The sequence below is a fragment of the Electrophorus electricus genome, chromosome 7, assembly GCF_013358815.1.
Source record: "Electrophorus electricus isolate fEleEle1 chromosome 7, fEleEle1.pri, whole genome shotgun sequence".
Taxonomy (NCBI): Eukaryota; Metazoa; Chordata; class Actinopteri; order Gymnotiformes; family Gymnotidae; genus Electrophorus; species Electrophorus electricus.
In genome coordinates this window covers 28,609,582-28,620,839 of record NC_049541.1, presented here as the reverse complement: position 1 = coordinate 28,620,839, position 11,258 = coordinate 28,609,582, and the positions used below count along the sequence as shown (strand labels likewise).

General features: G+C 39.9%; 2 protein-coding genes across 2 annotated transcripts in view; both read right to left on the bottom strand.

Moving 5' to 3' along the window:
* Positions 1–1,394: 1,394 nt before the first annotated feature.
* On the bottom strand, positions 1,395–7,713 carry LOC113568174 (THAP domain-containing protein 5-like). The gene is made up of 5 exons (XM_035528571.1): positions 7,488–7,713; positions 5,081–5,281; positions 4,071–4,742; positions 3,558–3,729; positions 1,395–1,802 (listed from the first exon to the last, which is right to left on the bottom strand). Exons 1-5 carry the CDS (start codon positions 7,562–7,564, stop codon positions 1,716–1,718), a joined length of 1,209 nt encoding a protein of 402 aa, XP_035384464.1. The 5' UTR covers positions 7,565–7,713; the 3' UTR covers positions 1,395–1,715.
* Positions 7,714–9,383: 1,670 nt separating this feature from the next.
* The window catches only part of ppp5c (protein phosphatase 5, catalytic subunit), a 31,595-nt gene continuing 29,720 nt past the window's right edge, over positions 9,384–11,258 (bottom strand). Inside the window, exons 11-12 of the mRNA XM_035528510.1 lie at positions 10,987–11,068; positions 9,384–10,625 (exon numbers count right to left, since the gene is read on the bottom strand). Coding sequence (XP_035384403.1) covers positions 10,563–10,625; positions 10,987–11,068 — 145 coding nt within the window. The 3' untranslated portion in view covers positions 9,384–10,562. The remainder of the gene's footprint in view (positions 10,626–10,986; positions 11,069–11,258) is intronic.

Here is an 11,258-nt window from a genome sequence, read left to right as displayed (position 1 = left end):
TGCCGGTTAGCCTCCTGACAAGTGGTTTTCTAAAGGCTACACAGCTGTTTAGTCCCAATCCCTTGAGTTTCCTTTGCATTGTGCATGTGGAAATGCTCTTACTTTCACTATTAAACATATCCCTGAGTTCTACTGTTATTTTTCTACAATTTGATTTCACCACGTTTAAGTGATCGCCGATCATGATCATTCAAGATTTTCCGACCACATTCCTTCCTTGAAGATGTTTCCCCACTGTCCTTCCACTTTTTAATAATGTGTTCCTAACCCAATTTTAGTAGTTTCAGCAATCTCCTTAGATGTTTTCTTTGCTTGATGCATGCCAATAATTTGACCCTTCTGAAACAGATTAACATCTTTTCCACGACTACAGGATGTCTTTCGACATGGTTGTTTAACAAATGAGAAGCTACTCACTGCATCAGTTAGGGTTAAATAACTTGTTGCCAGCTGAAACATAATCACACATGCAGTAATTATCTAATGGGAGGCTCTTACCTATTTGCTTAGTTAAATCCAGGTGGTGACCTTTTTTTGGCCAGGCAGTATAGTTGTTATATATTATATAATATCTTTAACAAAGAAAAAAAAACTGTTTCATAAAAAGTCAAATATAGTGGTAGTTGAAATATAGCATTCCATTACTGGTACCATTTTTAATGCATTTTCTAAAACATTCATATATGTATGTGTCTAAGACTATTATTTCTAAGATTATGTAGAATTATAAGTAATTAAACTATTCCTAGACTGTAATGCTACAATGCAATGATCACTTTCTGTGTAATCAGTAGTGAAATGAAACAGTAAAGAACATAAATAACTTGTATGTCAAATCCAGTGACACACGTTTCATTATTAAATATGCAGGGAACAGATACATACAAACTTTGTACAATAGTATATTTTATATCATAGAACTGCTTACAAACTACCAGTAGTCATGGAGTTTAGAGCAGCCCATCGTCAAGTTCATGTTTTATTTACTGTATAACTAGAAACTATCAAAATGCAAACAGTGTGAATGAAAGCTTTTTAAAACACCAAGAGGAAGAGTTCTATTTCACTTCCAAACTGGAGCTTCAGAGGGTTAGGGAGAGGTGAAGCTCCAGAGGGTTAGAAAGTGTAGGAGCTCCAGAGGGTTAGGGCGAGGTGAAGCTCCAGAGGGTTATGGTAATGTGGAGCCCCAGAGATTGCTGACTTTAAGACGGAGGGTAGCAATTCCTTGTGCTCAACTAATCTCTGCTATTAATGCCTTTCAGTAAGGCACACTGATCTAGTGTCGGAACGCTCGCCTCTCGCGAGTCACATGGTTTGGCCCGCCACATGCAGTGGGAGGATCTTTGTTTGTGACCACACCTGCACCTTGTTTGTCTTTGTGTATTTAAATCCGCGTCAGTGTGCAGTGTTGTTGGTCGTTGTTGATGTAGCGTGTTGTTTGTTTGTTAGTGTCTAAATGTAACATTAGTGAATATGTTTATCTAGCTCGTGTTAATGTTAAAAATCGTTAGTATTAAATGTGCCTATGTTCATTGTTTGTGTTATACGTGAGTGCTACTATAGTCTTTATGTTTTATGTAAATAAATGTTTGTCCATGTTGAGAGAGTCTGCGTGTCCTGCTCCATGCCCTTCGGCACTTGGGCCAATGCGTTACATCTAGAGTGCATTGTTTAAATTAGTCAGATTGCTCCTCATCATCTGTCTTTGTCTGAGTCTAGACATATGGAGTGTTGTCATCTTCATAAATGATGGCCACAGTCTTGCCAGTGTCTGATACAGCTGCACTGGTCTGCAAGTACACCTAAACAAAAGTCACAGGAGACCCTAATTAACACACAAAAAAGACAATTACTTCTTTACACAATGCAAAGTCCTGCAACCAAAGGGTTAGGGTTAGAATGGGCCTACATCAGGGTACATTAAACAGTTCTCTGTCCTACTGCCATGTAGCTCATCCTTTTCTTCCTTCATTAAGGAAAGGGACACACCAAACTAACACTGAAGAACTAATGTCAACTGCAAGCAACTGATGATCACCTTCCTTCAGCTTACGTTCACCTGTTGTGTGTCTATTTATACTTAAACACACCAGACTACCGGTGATGAACACCACATATGTACATTCTACACCTGCGCAAAAGGAATACGGAAACCACAGCTTCCCAAAGGTGCAGGTTTCTTATAAGGAGTACACTGAGTTCTGAATGACTTCTTATAATGAGTACACTGAGTTCTGTGTGACTTCTTATAACGAGTACACTGAGTTCTGAATGACTTCTTATAAGAAGTACACTTCCACAAAATTGCATTCAGTAGCATCAATCAACAAATGCTCCACCTGTTCTCTAGATAGTTAGCACAACAAACCTACTTTCCGTGTAGCATTATATAATGTTATACCAGCACACTGCCTCAGCACGTCAAGCCACAATGGGACAAAAAAAACCCCCTGTAGTTCATGTCTATATTATCCTGTTTCAATGGCCTGATGCCGTCAACACACATATTCACCTGACACTTATACCCTCGTTAGGACAATATGTGCCTAGGGTTAAAGATCAAAAAAAAAAAAAAAAAGCATCTGGGTTCATGTGGGATTTTTTTTTCCAGTTCGAAGCACATGCATATACAGGAACAAGCTGGTGTTTTTTCATTTTGTGCCAGTTTTCTCCCACTAGCCAGATCTGGGAAATGAACCTCAAGTAGTGACACATGATAATAACAAACATTGGTAGATGTGGCCTGTTTCCTTGGGAACACACGCAGCCAGACATGTGCCGAGTTCAGCACCAGACTTTTAGCCTCAATAGATGGCTTCAACTGTCCCACATAACTCTGCTAGGAACAAGAAGAATAAACCTATCCATTCTGTCTGGCAAGGGACCGGAAGGTTTCCATCGAGTCTTGGTCATGGATGGAACCTTATAGCCTTGTCTAAACAAACAAACCTGATCTGATAAGGAAGGGAAATAAATAAACCCAAGATCTCTAAACAAATAAAAAGTTCTGACTAAACACAGTCCTAGAATGGCATGTGAAATTACATCAGCAGTGCCCAGTGTCATCTCTAAAGAGCTGCATATCTTCATTCCCAAGAAACAGTAGCAAAACTGATCAACTGTTCATAGACTAAGGCTGATTAAACAAGTGGAATCAGGTTTCGCACCAGCTGGAAATGAAAACCTGCACCCACACTGACACTTTATGGACAGGACTGAACACACCTGGTTTACATTCATCCATTTAGCAGTGTAACTCTCAAACCTTCTCCTGGTGGGTATTTCACAAAACAGGCTTAAACTTATCTGGACAACAGTCCTAAGTAAAAACTGAAGTTACACTTTTCCTCCAAAAGCTCATGTTCCATATTTGGCTACTAGCTAGGATGTGTTCTTTGGGTAAATGACAAAGCACTCTTATAAGTTGCTCTGGATAACAGCATCTGCTAAATGCCATAAATGTAAATGCAAACCAAGAAATCTTGCTTTATGAAATACCCACTCTGGGGATTTAGACAAGGGACAAGCTCTGGTGGCTGACGTCTGGCCTGCAGTACCTTCTCCAGCAGCTGGAGGCGCTCCTCCATGAGCAGGTTGCTCTGCCGGAGCTGGGCTGCGACGCTCTCCAGTCCCAGCAGCTTCTCCAGGTGCCGCCGGTGCCTCTGCTGCAGGACCTTCACCCGCTTCTGCAGCTCGGTGGCTATCGCCCCCAGCTGGTCCTTACTCAGCCTGTTTGTATGGAAGTGGGGTTGGTGGGGGTGGTGGTGGTGGTCAACGAGGCCATGGACAGGAGACCAAAAAAGTAGCTGTTACTGTACAAAATGATTCTGTATGAAGCACCTTTTCCATTCCTATTATGATGCCACTTAATGTTCAGCCAGTACAATTTCTTACTAACAAGAAAATGCCTTCACTTATTTGTTGTCAAAGAAATATTCAATATATGCTAAGAAATAGGACAGCATCGTCCTTGGTGAATGTTCATGAAAAATCCTAACACCAAAACAAGTGAATATGCCTAGATGGCAAAAGTACTACATCTACAATGACAGTGGTAGTAAAATTCTCACCGATGTTCCTCTAACTGGCTGCTCTGCTGGGCATCCGTCTCCATTTTCTGTAGTCCTTCCTCAGTTACTGATACCAGCTTCTCAAGAGTGAGGACCAAAGAACCAGGAGAAGGCATGGGGTGGTCATACAAACCAGGAAGCCCAGCAGGCACAGATATGGAACTGAGAGGACAGGGGACACTGGGAATCATATCGAAACAGGCCACAACCTGGACCTCCCCACCCTGCTGGTCAGTCGTGCTGTCCTTCCCTTCAGCATTTACAACAGCCAGAGGTGAAAGGTCACAATTCTTCTGCTCCACTCCCGCTGCCATGTTCATTATTACAGATGCTGCAGCATCTATGCAAACTTCTGCAACATCTGATGACGGACCCTTGAACACCACCACCACCTTTCGTCCGGAATCTCTGCAGCATACCAGCTCCCCAGCTGATCGAAGAAGCATCACAGGGATGGTCCCAGTGGACTGACTGCCAGAGGTCACGGCCAACCGTCTGTTCCCAGTCCCGTTCAGAACTGGGAGTGGCAGTTCCTCAGAAGGCATCGATGACTTCACAGTTACGGCGCACAACTTCACAGCACCTGGACAACAGTCATGCACTACAGGGACATTACGACATGCCACTTTGCCAGACTGAGTTGCAGTAATCTGTGGGTCCATAAGTGCAGTTCTTTGCTAGGTTAGAGTTAACCCAATTCTGTGCTGTTCAACTCTCCTCTCACAATGGTCAGCATGTTTCCTCTTCTAAATGTAAATTGTACAGGTTATTTATTTTAAGGAGAAAAATACTCTGCAATTAAGAGCATACAGGAAGAATAGTGTCTCAGCATTATTTGTCAATGTTGTAATTAATCTAATCATGCAGTCTTTGCAAGAAAAGGCTTATGCTTCGAATCTGAGAAACTACACAATGAATTTTGGAGTTTGTTTAAGTAACTTTATCAGAGTCAAGCGTGCATGGTAGTTAGTTTCTTTCTTTTTTAAACCCTTCTGGTCTGACTTTAAGGCTGTCTTACTTTGCTGGGCTCTGACAGGTCAAAGATGGTTGGCATGGCGTTGTTGGCCAGGTAGCGCATTCCCCAGCGCGAGATAAAACATGACGGCTCAAAGTGCTCATGGCACAGGTACTGGTGGCCAGACGGAGTCCACTCACCACAACCAATATGCTTTAGCCACAGCTGTAACCTCTCTGGGTCATGTAATGGATACCTGAGCGAACAGGTATTGAAATCAACCAACAGAATCTGAATCCAATAACTCACTAATTGTACCATATAACTAATTGTGTGGTTACTTTGGCCCAAGAAGGGCTTTAACAAAAGGTTAGAAAAAAGTTTTTTTGCTCTCACTCATTTCACTTGGAATAATCCTGGAATAACTCATACACAGTTTCAAGAGCAATGTTACCAGAAACAGAAGGAGAGTCAGTGGCAAAGTAAGTGCCATTGATCCACAGGGTTCATCCCATTGCTAAATTGATGCTAAAATTACAGCTTGTAATTGATTAATAAAAGATATCAAGATATTGCGTTTATGTGTGTCAAAAAATGTTATTCCACATTTATTATTCCACAATGATGATACAGTTAAAGTAAGGCGAGTCTATTTGTACAATATGTTTCATACACAATGGTAATATAAAGTGCTTCATATAGTTGAGAAGAAAAATAAAGAATAATAAAGCTTAATACATTTTAAGATCCATTACCCTGGGAAGGTTTTTGCCAAAAAATAAAATGCTAAAAAAAAACTAAGGTTAATTTAAAAAATACAATGAGAAATTAAAGAGATAAAACTTATTAATTAAAATAAATGTTTAAAATATATAAAGTGTGTAAAATGAAATAAAAATGTAAAGTGTTGCGTTAAATGATGAAAATAAACAGAATAAATTAAGAACTAAAAGAAACTGAAGTGCAGTCTTTCAGGATCTGAGGGAAGAGTGTTTAACCTGATGAGTGTTTAACCTGAGCTAAAATCCTGACCAAATAAGGACGTTTTTTTGGTTTTGATTTAAAAACATCTGGTTCTGGGGCTCTTCTATGTTTTAGCTATATTTTGCTGCCTTGCCATTCTTACTCTTTACCTTGGGCTCAAAACACTACAGCATATCAGATAAATAAATTGTTTCTACATCATTAAGCGGTTTACAGACAGTAATGAAGTGTACTCTGTAGTATACTACTAGCCTGTTTAAGGACTTGCGTGAGTAATGGGGCTGATGTATTCTTGTATTTCGCTCCTAGTGAGAACTCCAGCAGCTGCATTTTGAATAAGTGTCAGTGGCTTGAGCCGTGTGTGTGCATTAAAAGCAAACAAATACGCACTGATACACATCACAACACACAAATACACGCTGCTACACATCATAACACATTAACATTGTTCATTATGCATCCATAAACGCTAGCTACCTCAGAAAGTAACTACAGCCAACAAGGCTAACTCTAACCCTAGCAGATAGATACTAATTGCGATTCTAATATTCTAACGACAACTAGCTAGATATAAAGTTAACTTCGAACTAACTGAACATTGACTTTGGTTCTAGTTTATTGAAAACTAAAATCAAGTATTACATCCGATTCAAAAACTAAAGTCCAGTATTACATCGAAAATAAACGTACTCTTAAGGGCACGGGATGATACGGGATCAGAGGTAGCAAAGCAGTACGGACTGCTCTCGGTTTAAGTCAAAACAATCAGGTCTCTAAATAAGATGTTCATTAATTAGCATTATCAATAACTAGAAACGATTGAAAACAGATGGTACACGCTGGCTGTTGTAACATGATGGTTAAGTTTATTCACATAGGGACCACAGACTGCATATAAAGTCTGATAAAGACTAAAGAAGATTCCGCCGTTATTGCGAGGTTTTAATTTTTTTAAGGACCTTCGTAAATCTAAATGCCTGTTTGTGTGCATCATCATTCTATAAGAATAAAAGTAGAATAATGTTTCAACGCATACCTACAATATCTTGATATGTTATCTTTTGTTAATTCAATAAGCTGTTAAAGAAAGATGATCAACACCTTGGATCAATGGCACTTCCGTTACTATCATGGCCGTGCCGTCATCTTTGTTTACAAACGATAACTAACTTAGCTAGGTTAGCTGGCGTCTATTAGCAAAAGAACCAACACTACATTTTTCCATTGTCAATCGGTATAAATTCCCTTAGGCTAATTTATCAGAGGTGGCATTTTTAGGCATTTTTGTAAGTCAACATGCAGCAGAAAGCAAAAAATGTTATATTCTAGGTAAACTAACTGGCTCTACACCACCATCTAGCTGACATATAGAAAAGCCCAGCGTTACTCGCCGCTGACACTAAACGCAGCGAAACAAACTCCCTGCTGGTCCGGTGTTTATGCCACATTAGCCAGCTGGCTCTATATATCAAACTTACTTGTAGAAGCTCTTCCTTTCGCTTCCCGCGTTCCTAGATCCATTTTTGCAATTCGGTGCAGAACAGTATTTTGGCATAATCCTGCTCAAATAGATGCTATTGGAATCAGCTCGCGACTTGCCAAAACATTTTGGGATGACATGATTAGAACAAGAATTTTTGTCATATAAAAATATCTTCTAACCTCTGTTGCTAGGTAGACAAATAGCTAACGTTACCTACTAATTTAAACAAATAATTATCGATTAAACATGGTACCGAAAAGTTTTTTTTTTTTTTTTAATCTTTCAAAATAAAAGTGCTAATGCGTTTTCCTTAGGCAACTCATTATTCCTTTCCCTTTTAAGTTTCAAGTTTGGTTTATTCGTCACATACATAGTCATACACAGTATAACTCGCAGTGAAATGGTGGAGAGTGCTCTGTCCAAACTGAGGAAAAGAAAACAGGGGTGCATAGAGAAATATAGATTTTCTCTATATGTGAAATATATATATTCAAGATAAATATATATATTCTATGTATGTACAAAATATATTAACAATGTTTGTACAATGTATGTATATTATGATTATATACACAATGTACAATGTATATGGTTGGGTATATATGTACACAATCTACAGAATGTGCAGATCCATTTTGTATAATAACATATCTAGTTGTTGTGTAACAAGGTAATTGAATATAAATATATATATACAGATGTACAGATATACAGTTATGTTACATGGTGGTGGTGGTCCCCACTGTTTATCAGTTTCCCTGATTCAGGGCCCGAATGGCCTGTGGGAAGAAGCTCCTCTTCAGCCTCTCTGTCTTGGTCTTCAGGGAGCAAAAGCTCCTCCCTGACCTCAACAGAGAGAAGAGTCTATTGTTGGGATGGGTGGGGTCCTTCACAATTCTCCTAGATGGTCTGCAGGTCAGGAAGTTCCATGTGAGTGATGCACTCTGCTGAACACACTACCCTTTGGAGTGCTTGTCTGTCCTGCTTGGTGCTATTCCCAAACCAGACTGTGATGTTCCCCGTGAGGATGCTCTCGATAGTGCAGGTGTAGAAGTTCCGCAGTACTTTGGCGGCAGTCTGAAGTCACTTAGGCGTCTGAGGTGGTAAAGACGCTGACGAGCCTTCTTTGCCAGGGAGTTGGTATGGCGGGACCAGGACAGGTCCTGCGAGATGTGAACACCAAGGTACCTGAAACTATCTACTCTCTCCACCGTGGTTCCACTGATCTTCACAGGTTGGTAGTGCCGCTCCTGCTTCTTGCTGCAATCCACGATCATCTCCTTTGTCTTACTGACGTTTAGGAGGAGATTATTTTCCTGGCACCAGTTTTCCAGGTGTTTAATCTCCTCCAGGTAGGCCCTCTCGTCGTTGTCCGAGATCAGACCCATGACAACGGTGTCGTCAGCAAACTTGACAATGATGGTGGAGCTGGAAGTGGCTGTGCAGTCGTAGGTGTACAGTGAGTAGAGCAGGGGGCTTAGGACACAACCCTGAGGATCTCCAGTGCTGAGGGTGAGGGTGGATGAAGCGCAGTTGCCCACTCGTACTGATTGTGGTCTGTCTGTTAGGAAGTTGGAGATCCAGTCGCACAGGGATGTATGCAGTCCTAGATCCCCCAACTTAGTAGTGAGTAGGGATGTTTAAATGTTAATTTTGAAAAACACATTAATACAAATTCAATTCATAAGGGTGCAAAAAAATCAATATGAATAAGAAAAACAAAGAAATAACAGGGTTATAACTCTAGAGATATATAAGGCTAGTGAATACATTTTAATTTGCTTTTTGGTACACAGGGACAGCTTTTCTATAAAGTGCCAAATGGGAGATGGGTGGGTGGAATCTTAAATACTAGCTTTCTTAGGTGTTTGAAAAAAGACAGCAAAGCATATAATTGGACTGGAGTTTTTTTAATTCAACAACTTTTTTCCTCAAACATGTACACAGGGATTTTAATGTTACAGTATATACTGTATATACATACACATTTGTGTATATAACATTATCTAAAAAATCAAGGACATATAGGTATGGCTGCTGTGCGTTTTAAGAGAGGGAGACAGTTTCTGAACATATTCCATGTTCTGTCACAAATTCATGTGAAGCTGAGAGCTTAGCTAAACAAATGAACAAGGGGCAGAGATTAGCTAAACAAACTGTCCACATTTCCAGTGCATTTCAGTCAAGCGAGCTGGGCAAGAAGCATGTGCATGGGAGCTGCCAACAGGATGAAATATTATGAAGTATTACCATCAGCTACTGCGCTTCACAATTTAAATAAGGGCAGAGAGTGTTGAAACAGTTAAGTATCTACCTGGAATACAGTTACAGTGCATGTAATCTGTACAACTGTTCAAGTTTACTACATTTATATACTAGTGTGACCACAAGACATTAACAGACACATGACGTGGCTGATTATGAAAGCAGCACAGAATTAAATCATGGCTACAGTATCACAGGAACACGCTGTCGCTGCTCCCAACCCAGCTCCGGGGTGGGGGGTGGGGTGTACAATGCAGATATGTTTGCAGGGGAGGGGGGGGCTGGCCTTGCCTCTCCTCTCCAATTCGGTTCAAATTCAGGACCCGAGTATCAAGCGTCTCAGTCATTCTGATGGCAAATGCAAAACTATGATCCTCATTCTCTGAGACGTTTGGCACAAAGGGCCCCAGGTCTTTGGTACAGTCCAGCTCCTTGTGTCTTGCAGATGAGGAATCAACCACTCATAATTAGATAAAATAAAAACCCTAGCAGCTCTACAGGGAGGAAAAAAATGGAGGGGGAGCGGAGGATGGTGTCTTTTTAATTTGAGATTGAGACCTATCAAAGAGTAAGCAGATTATGAACAGGAAATTCCTGTTATGTTTCTTTTCTCACTGCTTTTTACTCTGCACAATCAAGAGTGCTTCTCAAGCCAGGTGGAATACTGATTGTGTGAGTGAGAGAGAGAGAGACAAGTCACTTATGGGAATCCGGAATGAGAAGAATGTGTGTGACACGTCTGGAGGGATTGGTATGGACTTGAGACAGGAACAGTTGCTGAGAAATGGCTGGAGAACCAATCCCTCTACATCATTCCCAACTGCAGGAGAGAGTTGGCATAGACCATGGGTTTAACATTAGGATGAGGCTGCAGAGAGACAGAGAAAGAAGACTGAGTTATTAAGGACTATGGATAATAAAGAGAAAGAAGACTGAGTTATTAGTTTCTGCAGTACTGTACCTGTCATAGCCAGTAATGCGGAGCAGGGCAAATATGGGATTTTTTTATACTGTGTTTGAACATTTTAAGCTGTTACTGAGAAACCAATAATTATAATAATAATAATAATAATAATAATAATAATATTATTATTATTATTATTATTATTATTAATAGTCATCAGATCTCATCACAGTTGGAAATACATTATCCCTTAAGTGTGGTTAGCAATTGCGATTAGCCAATCAAAAAAAAAAAAAAGCATTTATTTAAGAATGAAGATACTGACCACAGCAGTGAACTGGTGGAATTCAGGCTTGAGGTCAGATCCCCTGAGATGAATATAGGCTGCTTTGTTACCCATCTGGTCACTATAAGAGTGGATGAATGAATGAATGAATGAATGAATAAATGAATGAATGAATGAATGAATGAATGAATGAATAAATGAATAAATAAATAGATGAGACATTCAGAAGCTGACGAATGTAATAAACAGAAATCCATTTACACAGGATCTGAGGTAAGTGAAATACTTTAACTCCAAAATCAGTTTAAAAA

Excerpts from the sequence above, each read along its gene's own strand:
- LOC113568174 (XM_035528571.1), bottom strand. The coding sequence starts at position 7,564 with ATGCCAAAATACTGTTCTGCACCGAATTGCAAAAATGGATCTAGGAAC. Across the intron at positions 4,743-5,080 it reads GAGCCCAGCAAAGTAAGACA|AACTGCACTTATGGACCCAC; the intron begins GCCTTAAAGTCA and ends AACCTAGCAAAG. Across the intron at positions 1,803-3,557 it reads GCCTCCAGCTGCTGGAGAAG|GTGTACTTGCAGACCAGTGC; the intron begins GTACTGCAGGCC and ends ACTTTTGTTTAG.